The sequence below is a fragment of the Zootoca vivipara genome, chromosome 2, assembly GCF_965207765.1.
Source record: "Zootoca vivipara chromosome 2, rZooViv2.hap1.1, whole genome shotgun sequence".
In the NCBI taxonomy this organism is placed as follows: Eukaryota; Metazoa; Chordata; class Lepidosauria; order Squamata; family Lacertidae; genus Zootoca; species Zootoca vivipara.
In genome coordinates this window covers 38274962-38295638 of record NC_142584.1, presented here as the reverse complement: position 1 = coordinate 38295638, position 20677 = coordinate 38274962, and the positions used below count along the sequence as shown (strand labels likewise).

At 42.6% G+C, this 20677-nt stretch overlaps 2 protein-coding genes across 5 annotated transcripts in view; one reads left to right on the top strand and one right to left on the bottom strand.

The window, feature by feature from the left end:
- Nucleotides 1-11552, bottom strand: part of MYH10 (myosin heavy chain 10) — a 72728-nt gene extending 61176 nt beyond the window's left edge. For all 3 annotated transcript variants that reach the window (XM_035104703.3, XM_035104704.3, XM_035104705.3), the window contains exons 1-2: nt 11441-11552; nt 5718-6091 (exon numbers count right to left, since the gene is read on the bottom strand). In XM_035104703.3, coding sequence (XP_034960594.3) covers nt 5718-6065 — 348 coding nt within the window. In that variant the 5' untranslated portion in view covers nt 6066-6091; nt 11441-11552. The remainder of the gene's footprint in view (nt 1-5717; nt 6092-11440) is intronic.
- A 241-nt stretch (nt 11553-11793) lies between these two features.
- Nucleotides 11794-15007, top strand: LOC118081485 (large ribosomal subunit protein eL39). Of its 2 annotated transcripts, none has more exons than XM_035107970.3 (2): nt 11794-11927; nt 14586-15007. In XM_035107970.3, the coding sequence occupies exon 2, from the start codon at nt 14655-14657 to the stop codon at nt 14808-14810; it is 156 nt and encodes a 51-aa protein (XP_034963861.1). In that variant the 5' UTR covers nt 11794-11927; nt 14586-14654; the 3' UTR covers nt 14811-15007. The 2 variants fall into 2 exon arrangements, with proteins under 2 accessions (XP_034963861.1, XP_034963860.1); XM_035107969.3 differs by having other exon boundaries at nt 11896-12075.
- The last annotated feature ends 5670 nt before the right edge of the window (nt 15008-20677 follow it).

Below are 20677 nucleotides of genomic sequence, written 5' to 3'. Positions count from 1 at the left end.
AGATGGGGTTGTAGTCCAAAACATCTGGAGGGCCAAAGTTTAGGGATGCCTGGTCTAAACCATGGTTTGTCCTGCAACCAAGGTTTGCTTTTAGTTTACACCTTGTGGTTTGTCAAACCACATGCCTAGCAGGAGCAGAGAGGAGAAAGATGCTTGTTATTTTCTAAATATGCAGCAACATGCTTGCTCGTTCACATTCTGCCATAATTTGGCTTAGTGTGACATGCAAGCTGAGCCACTGATTCCTTTCCAACCTGTCCTTAACCACACAACGCTCAATGCTTTGTTTTTTTGTTTTTGTTCAGAAACATACACAATGTACTGTTAGCTTACACAAATTTCACTCCTGCATAGACACAAGCAAGCAAGCAAGCAAGCAAGCAGGGGAGAAATGTTCCACACTACAGCATTATTGAAATAAAGGTACTTGGTGGGTCTTTTAGAAGACTTCAGCTTCAAAAGAGTGTTTACCACTATAGCTCATGTCAACGTCGGGGGTGGGGGGAACAGCACAAGGTCTGGACTGATGTTTATTTGCCCTCCTACTTAAACCAGCAGAAGAAAAATTCAGATGACAACCAAGCACATGGAGTGTTGCATTTCGCTGGTGCAGAGAACGATTTTAAGCTCTCTGCTTTGCTCACTGGGCTCTGGAAGGCTCCCACAAGATCTTGGATGCACTGGTGACATCTCACAGGAGCCTCCAGAACCTGCATGAGACCTTCCCAGAGCCTAGTAAGCAATGTAGAGGGCTTAAAATCTCTCTCTGCCTTCCGGGTGGGGCAAGGCCCACTCAGCACACCAGCTTCAGAAAGGTAGGGATGGTCACATGGAGAGGGGAAATTCTGTGGTTGTTCTGACTATAAATGATTTCAGCTTTACGCACAATCTCCCTGAAAATAACCCTGTGCAAAAATTGCAAGCCTACTGTATACTATGACCACAGTCTTGGCATGGAAAATGGAAAAGCTCTAGTCTCAAGGCTGATGCTGGTACCTCTTTGCATAACTAGATGCTCCATTTGTGGCAAGTCAGAGTCTTGCTAGATTTTAAGCCAAAGATATTAGACCATCTTAAAACACAGGCCCAAATACAGTGGTACCTCGCAAGACGAATGCCCTGCAAGACGAATTTTTCGCAAGACGAATTGACTCGCGGAACGAATTAAATTCGTCTTGCGAGGCACCACTGTATCTCTTTTGAAATTCTGCTTCTCAAGTGAAGAAACGATATATAATCTGTAGCAGTAGCAGCATATAAACCTGTGTCCTATATTTCCCTTCTTCAGTAGTGCCAGTCACTGTTCTACAACTTTCTTAGGATTTGGGGCCCTCACTTCAGCTGCCACTTCCTAAGGAGGAACAGAACAATCCTCAGTTCCATAAGTACAGGGCTAATTTATCTATGCCGTACTATTAAGTAGCCTAGAAATGGGAACCTTATTTTTAAAAAAGCAATAAAAGATAAGACCATCATGTGCACTGTTCTACAACTCATGTTAGTGTGAATATTTAACCTAATAGTACTGAACAAGATGAAAAACAGATCGAAGTACACACATATATAAAAAAGTGAATGCATGTCTTGAGGTAAAGGTAAAGGTAAAGGGACCCCTGACCATTAGGTCCAGTCGTGACCGACTCTGGGGTTGCGCGCTCATCTCGCATGATTGGCCGAGGGAGCCGGCGTATAGCTTCCAGGTCATGTGGCCAGCATGACAAAGCCGCTTCTGGCAAACCAGAGCAGCACATGGAAACGCCGTTTACCTTCCCACTGTAGCGGTTCCTATTTATCTACTTGCATTTTGACGTGCTTTCGAACTGCTAGGTTGGCAGGAGCTGGGACCAAGCAACGGGAGCTCACTCCATCACAGGGATTCGAACCGCCGACCTTCTGATCAGCAAGCCCTAGGCTCAGTGGTTTAACCACAGCGCCACCTGGGTCCCTATGTCTTGAGGTAGCGTGGGGAAAATACTTATTTATGCCTCCTTATCAGCAGGTTTTTGAAACTTAATGCTACTACAGCACTAGACAGTATTGCTTAGTAATTTGAAGTCTACATAAAGCCCACAAAGCATCCTGAAGGAAAATATGGTACAATTTGTCACAGTTATCACTGGAGTGTGGATATTTGTGGAACCCTGTCAAGAGTACATTCCAGCATTCCTAGACCCTTTTGAACAATAAGACCTAAGACTTGTTCTTCAAGAAAAGGAAGCTATCAGTTGCTTGAATTTGGCAGGGTTTTCAATTGCTTATCATGTAAGCAGTGGAAAAATTACATTCAATTTAATTATAATTTCATTATAATAGAATGCATATGTCCTTTACACTGATCCTAGCAGTTTAGTTCGGTACATCTGTACTTCTGCAAAGCGAAGAATTCGTAGAGAAATTAGTATCTGGTACAATCACAATAACCAAAGCAAGAATTCTGTGTTGTTGTTGTTGTTGTTTAATAAAATCGAGTCTCTAGTCACGCTACAGAAGCTCAAAAGTGGCCTCTGGTCACAAAGTAAAGTTTATGTACCCCACATAATTTCATAATCACTTCTTCCTAAACCCCCTATTGCCTACCACTTTCTCAGCTCTCTGGGGGCAGCCCTTAAGAAAACTCGCAAAAAACACCTAAATCAACCACTTGACACAAAACACAGTGCAAAGTAAATTTGCATTGTATTGATTTTCATGGTTTAATTTGAAAAGTAGAAGGCAGTACAATATTTCCTGATTCACTGAATACAAATGTGGTATTGTATTTGGCTACAGCTCCTCTTTCAAATACTATTTTATAGCTCAAGCACAAATTTTCCTTTCCCAATGCAATTTAAATATGAATTTCTTCACTTCAGGTCTTTCTAAAACAGAAGGCTGCATAGACTGTTTGCCTTGAATATGTGGTATAATATGACTCGACTCAAAACTTTGATTAAACATTTCAGGTATTATTAATGTTGACTTCTTTTTCTTGGTGTAGAAATTAAGATCTAAGCCAGTGCCAATAATATGCCACACAGTAACTGGATTGTTCAATTACAGCTATTCACTTTGAACTAGACCTCAAAATAAGTTGTACAAATCTCAGATGTGGCATGGAGAGATTCAAATTTTGAAATTTTAAACATTTCCATTAGAAGTTTTATATTGAGAGCCACCTAAAGATCAAAATCAAGAGTCTTTCCAATGCTGCTAGCCCCTTTTAAAAGAAGTGATGTGGGGAATTGAACTGAGGATCTTCTACATGCAAAGCATGTGCCCTACCATTGAGCTACAGTTCTTCTCTTGAGCTTTTACTACCTTATTAATATGCACATTTGATAAACGTATGATATACCAATGGATAAATCCAGGACCCTAAGGTGGCGTTATATCTAGATACTGGGCTGGGCTTTCCTCTGCGCCCAACCCCCTTTGTAGTTCTTCCTTGCTTTTTCTTCTGTCTTGAGAAAATAGAGCAGAAAAAATGAAATATATTAGTGAAGGACAGAAGGGAGTCTGAAGCTTCAAGTTTTCTTGTTGTGTCTTGACATATGAACTTATGGAAGGGGAAGGAGCATGAATCAGCTATTTGAGTATGTAGGATGCAGCAGAACGCTATAGTTTGATTACATTCAGTATTGGAGGGAGGGGAGAAGGAATTTATAAGCTTATGCGAACTTATTGCTCTACTGTTATCCAAAAACCATGTAAAGGGTGGAAGTGTGACTTTGGGAGTTATTTAGGTGGGTTGAGGAAATATTGTCACTGTTACTAGTTTTTGAAAAATGGGGGGAAGTTGAGTGATTTTAAAAGGGGGCATATTTGTATTTAATTTGGTAAAGCCCAACATGAGCCACTATAAGATTCTGAAAGATGGGGCACATTGAACTAGAAGTCCACTAATGCAAAAACAGTGTCATATTGACTCAGTGTCCATTGTCACACACAATATGGCAAGGGATATGATAGACGGTCATTGTAGGAGTAAGAGTGGGAACAAGGTACCAAGGCAAAACAGATAAAAATCTAAAAATGGTGAGACTTTTTAAAAATAGCTAGTGAGGAAGTCATGTGTACAGTGGTGCCTCGCTAGACGAATTTAATTCGTTCCACGGGTCTGTTCTTATAACAAAAAATTTGTCTAGCGAATCCCATAGGAATGCATTGAATTATTTTTTTTTTTAAAAAAAATTGCCCATAGGAACGCATTAATTGAATTTTAATGCATTCCTATGGGAAACTGCGATTCGCTAGACGAATTTTTCGTAAAACGAATTTGTCTAGCGAGGCAACCTCCGCTAGAAAAATCCTTTCTTTAAGCGAAAATTTCGTCTTACAAGGCGTTTGTTAAGCGAGGCACCACTGTATTTCTTGGGGGATTGTATTCCACGAGTAAGGGGCCACTAGTGAAGGCTTGTCTTCAATGTCATTCAACTATTACCACAAAGAGTCTAGTTTATTAAAGCAGTTTCCAGGTTCAGATATAAAAACCTACAAGTTTTATATTATGGCATGTGGGTGAAAAAAGAAGGAAAAATATGGGCACAATGCTCCTTTTCTAAGTCAAATAAACCATGTTATTTGGCCATTACTGTCACACCTAAGCCATGCCTATAAGTCAAAACTAGCACCTTATATTGTGCACAGGACACAATACAGATGCAACGTACCGGTATATTTCGGAGCACATATATAATTTGGTTCCAACAAACCCAGCCCTAGATAATCTACCACATTCTGTCCCTGTGGAAAATTCTGTTTACAGGGGCACGCCCCACACAAAGCACTTTACAAGTGTCCAGTCCTTTGAGGGTGATTTGAATTATCCAACAATAAAAGATGCCAACCATCAAGCAGAAATGCCTAGCTGAAATCCAGCCAGCAAAGCTGAAGATGCATAGAAATTACTAAACTCAACTGACAAGGAGGAAGTAAGCCACATCTAGAACAGGAATCCTAAACTCCCAAAGGCCACAGGACCTGCCAGCTATCATCATCACTTCCACCTTGCCAAGATTCAACTTCAGCTGATTCACCTGTATCCAGCTCCTGACCATCTCCAAACACTGAATAATCATTCTAAGGACAGGTGCAGCCCTAGACGAAAAAGTCAAGGCTGCATATCCTCACCAGTTGCAGTAGCAGCTTGCAAGTCAGCTCTCCTATCTTCCTAACATTGCATGTTAAGGGGGAGGCTAGGCCACAGCGTTGGGAGAGTCAGATTAGCTCCCTGCTGCTTCGTCCCTTCCCCTCTAACAATAGTGATGCTTGGGAAGATAGGAGAGCAATGTTTCACCCATGCCACCTCTCTCGACTACCACCGACTACTTGTCTATGCCCAAAACTATGACCAGGGGCCAAACACTCATCATTCTTTTTTACAACCCCAAACTGAAGAACAAAAGTGAAGCTTGGAAAGAGAAGGTTCCAGTCACACAATGAAGAGATGTTCGTAACCAGTTTCAAAGCCTTCCCAGCCACAAATGCTGAACATTCAAAAACGTTTGTGAGTCCTGGTCACCTTACCACCCCACAGTCAAAAGTATCAAGAGCCACAGACTATCTAATAAGAAAAAGTAGGGTGATTATCGGAACCCTAACCACACTGTGGAACAAGTTACAAGTTATATATAACATCAGGCTGGCATTTAAAAAGATACAGGTACTTTTTCACATTTCAGTCAATAAGGAAGCTGTTGTTGGTTGCTCCATGGTCCAGTAAAATAATTATTACTTACATAAATGAGCCCAGAGTAGTATCGGTCCTTCAAATTATGTAGAACAGAGGCCTCATTTAAGCAGGTTAATTCTGCCATGTCTTCCACTTTAGAAAATTTGGGAGGGTTCATCTTCTGAATGTCATCTTTGTTGACAACCGCTTTCTTCCCATTCTCAGCCAGTTCAACCAGCACTTCATCTCCCCTCTCCTCTTTGATGCTTGCAGCTTCAAAGCCATGGCGTTCCGAAGGAATCCAAACAAGTTTTTTAGCAGTCCAGTCAGCCTGTGTAGCAGGGTTGTAGATTACTGCCCTGTCCACAAAGAGATATCTCTCAGGGTCCTCCTGTCCTATCCTCTGCGCCATCATGAGGGAAAATAACAAAAAACTGCAACCTGGGGGGATATGAAAACAGAAGTAGCAGTTAGTAGTAATACATGAACCTGAACTGGCTAGTTTCTCAAACTCAGCAGATTCTATAGCTAGAGTACTGAATAATCTCAAGGATGTATACCCAAATAGGGGATTTAGGAGATTCTGCAGAAATGGGTGCTTATGAAAGCGAAACATCCTATGAAACCAGGCCAGTTTTGTAAGAAAGCATCTTTGCTCTAATGTAATGCTCATGCTTGCTTAATAAGAGCCCCATCTGTAGCCATGCAAGTATCTGCATTTCAGCTTGCTTTTCCCATTTACTTTCAATGCACTGACACTACAGTCCACCAAGACGCAGGTGCCGCTGTGGTCTAAAGTAGTGTTCCTCAACCTTGGGCCTCCAGCTGTTTTGGGACTACAACTCCCATCATCCTTAGCTAGCAGGACCAGTGGCCGGGGATGATGGGAGTTGTAGTTCCAAAACAGCTGGAGGCCCAAGGTTGAGGCCCATTGGTCTAAAGCACCGAACCTCTTGGGCTTGCCAATCGTAAGGTCAGCAGTTTGAATCCGTGCGACAGGGTGAGCTCCCCGAAAGCGTAAACGTAACAGCACCAGTAGATAAATAGGTACTGGAGTTGCGGGAAGGTAAACAGCGTTTCCATGCACTCTGGCTTCTGTCACGGTGTCCCGTTGCACCAGATGTGTTTTAGTCAAGCTGGCCACATGACTCAGAAAGCTGTCTGTGGACAAACTCCAGCTGATTGAACTTAACCATCCAGTCAAACCAGAGGCTCCAATCTTATAAAGCTAGGGACAAATATTCAACTCTATAGGGCTTATTTTCAATTAAAAATGGACTTTCTTATGCCAAAGTACTTTGATGCAGGATACCAGTTTCTGTATTTAATGGCTTTAACTTTATATATATGAAAGTTATATTTAGTACTGTACAATTTGTTTTTGGTGCAGTAACAGAAATAATGGATTACCACTCCATGACAGTTCCACAGCTGTCAGTTCATTCAGTAGTTTCACAACTAACTGTCCAATAAATAAGAAGCACTTCCATTCATTTCTGGCTAATACAAAAAATGTTTATATGTTACGTATTTGACACAACAATGAGAATCAGTTAGTATGATATAGGAATAACACCCCCGGGGGGGGGATGGAGGACGGGATGGACAAGGTGGAGAAAGTGTGTTTTGACAAGCAGATATGCCAATGAGAAAATCCTAAAACAGAACTACCTGTAGTGGTATGAGAATTGTGTGAGGGAAGACTTTGCAAGCAACTTCTGAAGGAGGATAAACCAGCTGAGTTGCCAGCTAGGCTCCGCTGGAAAATGGTAGGCAAACAGAAGCAGTGTTCGAAATTCCCCGAGCGCCAGGCACATTTTGCAATTACAACAAATAAAGGCTTTACATATCGTGCTTTGCATGTCATGCATCTATCTCATATATTGGTTTCACCTTTTAAATTGCATTACTGAAATAAATGCACTTTTTGACAATATTCTAATTTTCCGAGTTTCACCTGTAAGTCTTCAATGGGATGGGTAAAGATGTAAGCAGAAGCTCCGAGAAACCATTTAGCAGTCTGAACTTTAGTTCAGGGGATTTTTGGATGGAGATGTGCAATCAACTTAAAACAAGTATCCTCATCCTAGCACCTTTTCCTCTGAATGAAGATAAACACCCAATTAACCTAGTATCTTTAACTCTCCAATCTAGACATAGGCAAACTCAGCCCTCCAGATGTTTTGGGACTACAACTCCCATCATCCCTACCACTGGTCCTGTTAGCTAGGGATGATGGGAGTTGTAGTCCCAAAACATCTGGAGGGCCAAGTTTGCCTATGACTGCTCCAATCCTTCTTTTGGTAGAAAATTATTCCTTATGGGTAACCTACAGCCCTGAGCCTAATTACAAAAGCTACCTGCTTCTCTGGGAAAAGTAATCAGTCCCTCCTTTAGCAGCCAACTGGGCAGGGAGTAAGAGATTGTGGTTTCAGAGAAAGAAAGGAAAGGGCCCCCCCCTGGTCCTGTGTACTTTTGGCTTTGGCACATCCATTCGACTACTAGCATGTGGCTGTTGACCAAAAAAAGCAAAGGTTCCCCACCAATGCTGTAATACCAGCCATACTTAAATCTTCAGGCGAATCACTTGAATAAAATCCCTAAACTCAGATCTGCTTGGTCATAAGTCTAGAAATAGTGACCAGCATAACTTAAGCATGGCACTTAAGCATAGGCGACATAAAATGCACATTAGTAGCTATGACTGCAAAATAAATGTTGAGCCTATGTGTAATGCTAGAACATAAACATGGGAATGTTAATCCATAGCAGAATATGTAATACTTCTGAAAATAATCAATTGCAGCAGTTTTAATGAAATTACATGATTTCCGCCATAGCCAAGACACACATTTAGAAATATATTGTCAGCATAGAATCAAGTTTGAGAAATTTAGCCAGAAACTTAAGAGACCAAGTAAAATGAAGTTCTGTGCTGTGCATTTCCTTTAATAATAAGTTACCTGAAGGCACAAAATGCCAGCCAATAAATTCACTTGGATGTGCTCTGGAGCTGAACCAAAGTTCTACTGACGCTGGAACAGTAATGCAATCAAAGGGCAGATGTTCAGATTTGATGCAACTGGTAATGTTTTGAAATACAGTATATCAAATTTAACAGTGAAGGACACTATCTAAAGTTAAGGAAACATATTGCTTCATTGATTTATTTGATGCATTGCGTAACTACTATATCCAATCCAACCTCACTTTGTCTAAGAACATGGTCAAGCAAGTTAAAATGTTAATTCTTCCCATGAAAGATAAAATTCATGATGTGTTAAGTAGGTGTCATGCAATTATGTTTTGCTAGGACGCCTTCCAAATGCAAGAGTTTGCTATCCTATTTTTTAGCATATAAATCATTTTATTATAATGGACAACACTTTTGTAAAGATTACCAAAAAAAATAAAAATAAAGTTGTGCAACGTAACATTCATTTACAAATATTGCCATGCATTCCAGCATGCAGATTAATAGTAGCATTTCCTGCACTGCTCTAGACAAACAGGTCACAGTATTCTCTGCTAGGTGGTTGCTTTGTGCTGACTTGTTCACCACCATCCTGGAACAATTTTTAGTAAGAGTGCTAACCCATCTCACCATTTAAAATGAAGTGTTACAATCCAACACCCATTTTAAATGAGGCAGTTTTAAGAATGATGCACGCATTGGATTGTATTCGACTAACTTTTACTCAGAATGGACCCAACTTCATCACGGGTATTCATTTCAACGTGTCTACATTGAGTACAAGTTAGTTGAATACAACCCATTCAAGTCTATTCTCCTTCAAGGGAGACACCTACTTGTCAGACTGATAAGTTACTAAAGCTGAATAAAGTGTGAAGTCATTCAATCCACCAGAGGGCCATGAAGCAGCCTGCCTTACTTGCTGCAGACCAGATGAATTCACATCAGTAGACCAAGAACTGACTACAGTAAGCACAGCTAAGAAGGAAAAGTGCTTTAGAAAAAACTGCTCAAAAGAAGGACCCAAGAAAGAAAATAAGGAGCAGTAAGGTTGCTCCAATTGAATCTAGAACCCAAATAAGTCATGCCCAAAGTAAGAGCCACTAGCTCTACAGATGCTATAGACAAATTTGACTGAAATAAAGATGGCACCTTTGAAAACACATGAAGACATCTATAGCAGTATTATTCTAGCAGGGGCTCTATACTTCCAGCTGCCCTGTGCACATATACATACATACATACATACATACATACACACATACATGTATACTGTATATATAACACAGCAAATTGATAGGCATTTATTTTTCCTTTCTAGGTTAAAGCCAGAACTCCAAAGCAGGCCCAGGTGTCATTCTAATACAACAAAGTAGCCGACCAGCACTGTGCAACCAACATATAACCAATAATCCAGGTGAGTGCATCAGCTAGTTTCTAGAGCAGGCATCCCCAAACTTCGGCCCTCCAGATGTTTTGGACTACAATTCCCATGTTTCCTGACCACTGGTCCTGTTAGCTAGGGATCATGGGAGTTGTAGGCCAAAACATCTGGAGGGCCACAGTTTGGGGGTGCCTGTTCTAGAGCAAAGCAAAGAAGGAATCAACATGGAATGTATGGAATAATACAGTCACATGGCAGAGGGGTGGGTATGCTCCCAAATGGGTTACCTGGGCAACCTTACTTTGTCACACAGTTGGACAAGACCTCTGTTGTTTGCCATTCAGAGAAACCAGCACTAAGTGTTAAGAAAAAAATCACTTGTCAGGCTACATCACTCTTTTCACATCATCAGACAACAGTGACTAGAATAAGAAAAGAGCAGAGTAAAGGATGGGGCGAGGTTTTAGAGGTTCCGTGCAGCCATTTCAAGAACACTGAAGCATGTTACATACACCTGGAGCATCTCGCATGAGGAACAGAACAATGCTACGTAGCCCACTAGGTCAAGCAGTTTTGCGTGCTTGTTGTGGCCGGTAGTTTCGAAATTAAGTGGTAGGTGCTCCCAAGTTTGGAACCAGTTGTGACCAGCACCCACGGTGAAGGACAAAAGGGCTGCGTGACAACTTCCCAGTCCTCACCGGGAAGATGGAAGAAAACAGACGCCGCCAACCCACGGAAGGGCGCCAAGACCTCTTCATTGGACAGGGAGATTATTTGGAAAAACGGGGTTACGGCTAACCGGCGCCTTCCTAGCGGCCACACAAAAGGCAGCTGGAGGGCGGGAGAGGGTAGCGCCCCTAACCTCAACCCTATACGGCCCCCAGAGATGGATGCTACCGAAACCTCAACCGCGTACGGACTAAACCGATGCCTACCCCTCTGGCTTCAACCGCACCCCTTACCCCACGCCGTCAAGCAATCCCACCCACCCCTTAAACAAAGGGACACGTGCGCTTTTCGGCGACCCGGGCCCCGAACAAGCAGACCTTTTGGATACGTCTGCACCGGCGCGCATGCAGCGCGCTGCAAGGGAGGGGAAGGGAAATGACGGGAGGTGGGAGACCATTATAGGAGAGCCCCATTCAGTTGCATTTCCCAGGAGGGGGGACGTGTGCTATTCGTTTCGCGCACCTCCCTCAGAAGGTGGAGTGGGAGAGGAGAGTGCCTGAAGATGAAAGCGAGGCAAGCGGGGAGGAGAAGGACCGGCCCCCCGTCTAGGGAAGCACCGGTAGGAGCAGACCCCGCTGCTTTCGCCTCCCCCTCCCCATCTCGTCCAGACTAGGCGGGAAAATGTGGGGGAGGGGAAAATAGAGGGGGGCATTCGCAGCTTCCTCCCCCTCTCCCCGCTTCTTCCTTTCCCCGCACGCCTCACCTCTTCTCCGCGCGCGCGTGCCCGCGCCGTCCTCTCGGCCGCTCAAGCTGGTCCACTGTATGCGGAGCCGCCTCTCCTCCCAGCGCGCGCGCGCTCGAACCGACTCCGCACTACCCGCCCCGCCCCCGCTCCCGGCGCCTTTAGCGCCACACCGAGCACTCCCCACCTCCTCTCTGGCACCGCCCACCAATAGGGTGGAAAAAAAGAAAGTTGCCGGGCTGCCCCGTTGGTCGCCTCGCGCGCCTATCGGCGTCCTTCCTCGCCGCCTATTGGCCTCTCCTTTAGATCCGCCCCCGTCCAAGCCAGGCTCATAGCAACCTTCGCAAAGCTTCTCGTCCGAAATTCCATCTCCTCCCGCTTCACCGACCCTTTGCGAGGCCTCGGATTGGCTGGCTGCCTCTGCCTATCAAAGGGAAGCAGCCCTTCAAGTGCTGGGCGTCTAACGCTTGTCACCCGAGCATATTGGGATAGAGGCGGGACAAGGAAGGTAGGTTGGACGGCTGCGGTTGTCCCGTTTGGCGGCGGCGGCGGCGGCGGCGGCGGCGGCGGCTGCTTGCTGCTCCTCCTTTCCTCGCCGAGGTCAAAGCGAGTCCGGACCAGAGCGGCGCCGCGCGGGGTCAGGTGCAGCGCCCAGGGTAATGCGCGCGCGCGCGTGCCGTGGGGCCGAGAAGCGCTGCAGCCTTTGCTCCCGCTGGAGTGCATGTGTCGCATGTAGCAGCACCCCGCCCACTTGCGCCGCATGCATCTGCAAGCAGCTGCAGTTGCCGCGCACGCCATCGCCCTCCTCCCGCTCTGCGTGCCTACTGCGTGGCTGGTGTAATTAGGACATGCCACTAGCGCGATGCGTGTAGCGGGGCTGCCCATCCTGTGGCGCTGCGTGTAGCGTTGCGGGAGAAGACCCACAGGGCCTTGGGGCCTTGGGGTACGATGCACGCTGCGCCCCACCCGCCGCATAGGCCGTGGCGTTGTAGCAAACCCAGACCCTGCATTGACTCCCTCCCTCTTGCAGACCCCTCTACTTTACACAACGTCCGTGCTGACCACTTCCCTCACACCCGGTACAAAAGCTCGGATGCTTTTTGCATTGCATTCCTGCAGTGAATTAGATATCTTAAAGTACCACTCCCGTTCTCATGGAAAACTACCCTTTCATTCATCTGAAGGGGTGGTTTTCTGCAAAGACTGCAGTACAAATAACGTCATGTAAATAGCTTTTCCTCGCCCATTCCCTATGCAACAAATCCACCCCCACCCCCCCTAGTCTTGAGGGTCTGTGTAGAATGATTGTACTGTACACCCACCAGAAACTGAGTTCACACCTCTGATATCTCTTGGCCTCTACACCACCCTTTGCTTTTTGCTGCTCACAGCTACACTCATTCTCTGCCAGTTCACGTTCATACCACACATGCACATAATATACCCTGTTTCTCATATTTTAAGACATACCCATAAAATAAGCCATAGCAGGATTTTTAAGCATTCAAGGAATATAAGCCATACCCCGAAAATAAGACATAGTGATAGGCGCAGCAGCAATGCCGGCTGCGGCAGGAGGAGGAGGAAAAAAATAAGACATCCCTTGAAAATAAGCCATAGTGTGTATTTTTGAGAAAAAAATAAATATAAGACATGTCTTATAATATGAGAAACACGGTATTGCCAATAACTAGATATGGACACTTAGACATTAAGTGAGTGATTGATCACAATTTAACCATAACATGCTTTTCTTGAATGGCATCTTTCATGATATTCTACAGGTTTAACCAACTTGTTCCGAATGCTACTGATAATTAAATGCAGAGTGGCGGGAAACTCTCTCTGTGTGTGCTCACGCCAAAAAGTTTATTTTTAAAATCCAGTAAGCATAGTTCGTAATCTCAGTTCAGCAACAGCAAGGCTGGCTTCTGAATGTATCTGGAGAGGACTTGAGGTCACTGAGAGAGTTCACAGGGCTAATTGGATCTGGTGCTAAGGAGACTGATCAGGTGAAACTCATTAACAGGGTTAATGTATATACTGCACTTCAAAAGAACAAAGGCAAATTCTCCATCAAGAAAAATAATTCAATAACTGATGCAAATGTTTGTATATGCTCATAATGTGTTTTGCTGTTTCTAATTATGGGGAGAAGTATGGTCCTATACAGAATGTAGAAGCACCAATCTGGAAATCCTACTTGGATCCCAGCTCTCTTGAGAGCCGCTCCTAGTTCCCATCACATTTTCAAGCCTCTCTTTGCAAACATATGGACTAAAATTTGCTTTAAAAAATAAAGCCAATATTTTATGAGTGCTGGGTTTTTAACCCCGAATTAACTTCTGTCCTGGAATGTTTGTATGGAAATCCAGAACCTGCTCAGTCCTGTCCTTCGAAGGTCTAGGTCAATGGTTCTTAATCTTTCTTAGTCATGGACCCCTTGGAGAATCTGATGAAAGCTATGGATCTCAGAAAACATGCACAAAAATACAAAATTTTGCATATACCGTATTTTTCTCTGTATAAGACAACCCCATGTATAAGATGCCCCCTACTTTTGGGGACCCCAAATTTAGAACATGGACATATGCACTATCCATGTATAAGACACCCCCATATTTTTAACCTTATTTTAAAGTTTTTTTTTAAAAAAACCCTAGTCTTATACACTGAAAAGTACAGTAATTTATTTTATTGCATTGGGGGATTTGTAGGCTTCGAGTTGAAACTTACTGAAACTCCTCAATCCATGAACCTCAGGTTAAAAAAACCCTGGTGTTAGGTTATTTGAAGAAAGAACCTGAAACCTTTAAAGGCAGGTCCTTCTTTCACTGTACAGTGAAAAAGGGATAATTCAGGCTGCTGTGAAATGTCTTTGTGAACAGTTTTTAAAAAGAAGAGGGAGCTGACACTTGTTTATTTTCTTCTTTTGTGCAATAAAATATATGCATCAAATGATTGAAAGAGGGGGGAAAACCCATGAAATGGTTTACAAAAAGATAAAACAAGAAAAACAATTTTAAAATACTGTACAACAAGAAAAAAATTAAAAATATGACAGTGCTTTAAAACCTACAAAAGTTTAAATACTAAAACAAATTAAAATTATCTCAACTTTCTTAGCATCTTGGTAGACTTGTCTAAACAAGAATGTTTTCAACAGGTGTCAAAAAGAGTACAGTTGCTCTTTTTGTTTGTTGCCATTGTGGTAAGCGGTTGGTGGAGCTCGAGCATGTCTTCCCACAAGACGTTCAAGATCAAGCGGTTTCTCGCTAAGAAGCAGAAGCAGAACCGTCCCATCCCGCAATGGATCCGCATGAAAACTGGCAATAAAATCAGATACAACTCCAAAAGGAGACACTGGAGGAGGACCAAGCTCGGCCTGTAAAGAGAAGCAGCTCCAATCTTACCAGCACAACCCTGTATCTTGCATCAAACTGTCAAGCGCCAGAATGGTCTCTTCCTATCAACCTGCCACATTATCAGGGCTGGAATTCTGTCTTGTGCTGTGCAGTCTCCCCCCTTTGTAGAAATATTTGTTATTACAAATATTACTGAATAAAAAACTGAATGATGAGGAAAAAAGAGTACAGTTTATGGCTTAGGAGAATGTTTTCTTCCATAGAAAGTGTTTATTTACTTATGTATTTACTGCACTTATTTGGGATTTTTCTGCTAAGCCACTGCAAGGGGTGTACAATTTAAAATACAGTGGTACCTCGACTTACGAAGACAATCCGTTCCGTGGCTGTCTTCGTAAGTCGAAGTCTTCGGTTGCCGAAGCGCCCATTCTGCACCTGCGCGATTTCGCACTTCTGCACATGCGCTGACCGCGCTGCTTCTGCGCAGGTGCAGAATGCGTGCGTGGCGAAAAGACTTCAGAAGTCGAAACCTTTGGAAGTCGAGACATTCAGATGTCGAGGTACCACTGTACTAAAAAATGGAAAAGAAAAAAAAACTAAACAGCAAAATTGACTCAGACCAGCCTCTGCTTCAAAGCTCTTTTGCGACAGAGCTTTGAACAGATTCTTCTGAGCAAGCATTCATAGGATTACACTGTAATCCATCACTAGTTATATGCAGAATACACCAATTGAAATCAGTGGAATTAAATAACTTAAGTCCCAATTCTGTCTACGACTTAGTTGGGCACCAATCTTAAGCTGCAAATAAAAAAGTCCTAGGTTTAAATGTTGTGTCAACCATGAATTCACCATGTATTCTTAAAGCACTCTTGAACTCGCATCTCCCACCCATGATATAGAAGTAACAATACTGATCAACCTTACAGAGACTTGTAAACATTTTAACAAGTGAATGTATGTGAAGTACTTTGAATACTAAACACTATTCTAAATAATAGTAATCTTGATTCATCTTTGCCACCCAGCCCTGAACTTTCATAGGATTTTTTGTGAACATTATGCTCCTTTAATGTCAAGTAATATACTGTTTTGGGTTAAAGCAATGGAAACTAATTAAACAATGGAAACAAACAATATATGTTTTTTTAAAAAATTAAGCATTCTTAAAAGGAAAGAATATGTGGGTTGAGACAAGGACTTGCTTTTTCCATTTTTTATGTGCTCTCAAATGATAGATTACATTATAAACCTGACTTTAGTAGGAGTTTTTTGCTGCCTACAATTGGAATGGAAGCCAGCTGGATTTATAACCTAAATAGAGCAAGATTTTGCAGAAGCAGGGGAGCCGGTGGTGTGGCTCCTTTTACTTCCTTGAAGAAATGGATTCGGTCATATATGGTGGGGTGAACAAGTCTGTGCAACAGTGGACCAAAGAACTCTTTCCATTCCCAACTGTTTTCACATTTCCTTCTTAGTGCCAACACCATCATACAGAACCTGGAGGCCAACAGCAAAATCCCTTTGGATTACGCTTAAATTTGAAACTAACTTCCAGGGAGTGTATTGGAGATAAAGAGCTTAGAAAAGAATGAGGGATCCAAGTTTTGTTAAATGCCTTGTGCTGATTTATGGCTATGACTTCTGTGAAAGTTTGCTTTGTGGGGTGACGGGAGTTCAGTTTTTGCACTCAGAAACCTGCTCTTCACATACTTTGTCCAAAACAGCACATGTGTTCGCAGTGTGCCTAGACATGTCCTGCTCATGGTGGCTAGGTCCCTCGGAGAGAAAAAGAAGAGAGAGGTGGCCCTCTGTCAGGTGTCCCACAAAAGACCATAGATCTTTTGCCAGTAGCATATGCCCCCAAATAAATGTGAGACAAAAGCGTAAGAGGGAAGACCATTCTATGGATGCATTTTTCAACAGTGCTTCTTGTTAGATTGAATGGGTAGCAGGAGAGCATGTGATTTGATTTTACAGCAGGGGTGCCAACTTGAATAAAATATGGGGGGAGCAGATAAGCCCCACCGCACAAAATCACATGGGACGATGCACACACACCATTTGAATTGCAATGCCTATCAACTGGGGGGGGGGTGGCCCCCAGGAGTTGGCTCCTATGTTTTACAGTACACTGAACCATCAAAGTAGACTTTTTAAGCACATTAGGGGATGACCTCACTGCATTTTAAGTCACTAATGTGAACATACCTGGAGTACTCTGTGTTTCATTCAACCAAGTTTTAGCAGCACATTGCCAGGATTTGATCTCTGATACAGATCAAAGAACAGCAATGAAGGAATGTGTTGGGCTGCTGCATTTCCATTGCTATTATGTGCATGGTCTTAGATCTAATGCCAAGTATTCACTTCCATGTAGGGATAGTGATAGCTAATTAATATACAACTATCTTGAAAAATCTCTGGCAACAATAGTCACCCTACACCACAATTGCCTCATTACATAAATCATGTTTAGAACACCACAACACACACGTAACTGGCTGTAAAGTAACATAACATTATCTGAAGAAGTGTGCATGCACACGAAAGCTTATACCAAAATAAAAACTTAGTTGGTCTTTAAGGTGCTACTGAAGGAATTTTTTTATTTTACTTCGACCCAGACCAACACGGCTACCTACCTGTAACCATAACATTACAGTATATGCAATAAAACTAAATTAATCGTCATATCAAAAAAATTGCAAAGCACAGTTCCTAATAGCAATAACATATCATATTACTATTAACCTTCTATATGTATTTATTGTCGTAAAGTCCAAGGATTGTCAAGTCCAAAGATTACAATGTACAGTTCCTGTTGGTGATTTCATTTATACTGATACAGTGGTACATCTACTTACGAATTTAATGCGTTCTGAACGCACATTCGTAAGTCAAAAAAAATTGTAAGTCGAATCCCATAGGAATGCATTGGGAGAAAAAAATCGTAAGTCGAAGCAACCCTATCTAAAAATTCGTAAGTAGAAAAAATCTTATCTAAACCGCATCCAAGATGGCGGACGGAGCTCCATTCGTAAGTAGAAACATTCGTAAGTAGAGTTATTCGTAAGTAGAGGTACCACTGTATCTTCTGCATCATCCTATGTCTTGAGAGTGTAACAAACGGGAACTGGTTCCGGTTTCCGCCGGCAGGAATGGCGGACCTGTTTTCCATCCCTCTGACCTTCGTGAGGAATTTGGCGGTTGCTAGGGGAGTAAATGGCAACCCCCTACCCTCTCCGGGGGTTACAGAGAGGGGCCGCTGGCCCGCGATGCTCCCAGACCCACTCCGACTGTTTATGGAGTGGGGGGAGCTTGGGCTGAAAAGCACTTACGAGGGCCAGGACTCCCGGACGCTAATCTGCATGGCGGGGATTTCCATGGTTAAAGAAGATAATTAGGATTAAATCTATGGACATACTTCAGAAGGAGGGGAAGAAGCGCTGTTTACTGCTGAGAAATTTATGCTGCTGAGGGAGAGGAGTCAAAGGCTGTATATCATCTGGAAGAAGGATTGATGGGGACGGAGCGATAAGGGAATGGAGTCTTTTCTTTATTTTTCTTTATATGAGTTACTTCGTACCTTCCCAGACGCGATGTCCTGGCTTGTTTGGAGTGAAAGAGAAGCAAAAGACTGTGTGAGTTGAACTTTATAAACTGTTGTTACTGAGCATATTTTTTAAAGATGTGGAGTTGCCGATGAGAAAAGCCCCCCCCCTAGTCGGACGGAAGGAGTCCTGGACGCGTTCGGAGGATTTATGAGCTGTGACGCACTTTGAATTGGAGCAGCGACCTGAAGCTAAGTTCAGCTATAGGGCAGCTATAGGGCAGGGAGATCCATTAATTTACCAAGAGTTTATGGTTTGATGTTTGGGTCTTCTGCCTGGAAAAGCTGTAAATTTTATTAAGATCGTTAATCTTCATGGCTATGAGAGAAAACGAAAGTGATTTGAGCTTTTTAAGATGGCGCTGCTTCGACGCAACAGGGAGCTCCAGACTAAGAAGATTTATGGGGAGGCTGGACTGATTAACCCACACAGGAGAAAGAACATTTGTGAAACCTTGTTTGATATTTATCTCAGCAGCTGGGAAACAACCGGTTGAAAGTGGAAAACATCTATGTGACTGTAAGGGGAAGATCTGGATTATTATGAACTTGGAGGACGATTTGAACTTTAGAAAAAAGACGGCAGTGGACGGTTGCGAGGAATCCCCAATTTCTTGAAGCATGGGAACCCAAATAAAAAATTCTTTAGACGATTTGGCATAACATTCGGTTTGATTGATATATATATGTGTATAATTTGAAATAATGAATGTGATATAATTGGTTTTAATTGGAAAATTAATAAAAATATATTTTAAAAAAAAAGAGAGTGTAACAAACGGAACTACTTAGTAACAACAAGGCAGCTGATGTTAGACCAGTTCTCAGGATACACCCGTTTCGCCCATTGGGCTTCTTCAGCGACAAGGTTTCCAGGTGCAGGCAATTAGAATTAAACAGTCAATGTTTAATTCTAATTGCCTGCACCTGCCCCATTGCAGGGGTTGCTTCTATATACTGTAGCTTAGTTTCAATGGTCATTGATATGGAGCGTCTCTGACTGGCAACTTCTGCGTTCCTGTGGACTACTTTCGGCTGAAAAACCCTACTGAAAAATTTCCTGGAAATAACATGATATTTAATTGCCATCAGGAACTGTGCTTTGCAATTTTTTAAATATATTATGATTAAATCACAGTTTTATTACATATAATGTTACGTTACTTTACAGCCAGTTACGTGTGTGTTGTGGTGTTCTAAACAATAGTCACCCTGCATTCTCTGCAACGGTCTGAAAATGGCCAATAAATATCCACTAGGACTACCCATCCACACTTCCTAGGAAAGTGACAGAAGTGGCTTGTCAGGTCGAGTTCTTACAGGTTAAATTAGTTCTACAATTCTAAGATTTTTTTGATCTCTCTGATAACTAGTCAAACATGTTTTATTTCCTGCTGTGTGGTTCATCATGTAAGAAGTATTATAACCTTAAATGCACAGTAATGCAGAGCCACACATTTCAGGGATGGCCGTGGAAGTTATAATAACCTGGTTTGGCATCACTCTGGAACTAAACAGGAATGGTTTGACCTCACTGTGTTGTGGAGAACTCTGCAGGGGTTACAAAGACGGTGTCAGAATTCTTGTCTCTGTTATTCCTTACTCGTCATTTGAGTCCATGCGAGTCACTTCACTTCTCTGCTCAACTGGTTGTCTCTCTTCCTGGGGTATTGAATCATGAGTGTTAATTCAAGCTGATGTGCCTACTATTGGAATGTTTCTTTGATGGACATACTATTTTAGTCCTGGAACCTTTCAGAATGGAACTCAGTTGTCCTAAAGCAAGTTTGGATGGCCATTTTTGGCTTCGGTGAAAAACACTTAGCTAAAAGTTATTTTTATTGGTTATTTTTTATTGGAAAGGGTAAAGGGGGGGAGGAAGAATCCAGGATTCATCATTTTGGGTTGGGGGAAAACCAGAACTCAAAACACATACAAAAATTTCCTAATGTTCAGACAGAATTGTCCAATAATAAGTTTTAAAATGTTAGCCTTCTTGCTGAATATCTGACTTTTCTGTTTAAGACAAAAATTGCACTCAGATATCATTAACGTGCTATGGTCCATGGGGTCACAAAGAGTCGGACACGACTAAACGACTAAACAACAACAACAATCATTAACCTTATTTCACAAATGAAGCCTGTTCTATTCTCTTATATTCTCTTATGTATCAATGGGGAAAGTGAGGGTTCCTTCTTTTGTGTGTTTTATAGAGTTGAACTTCATTATCTTTCTAGGAAGATAGCCCCCCCCCCCGAAAGTTTGCATAGCAGCTAA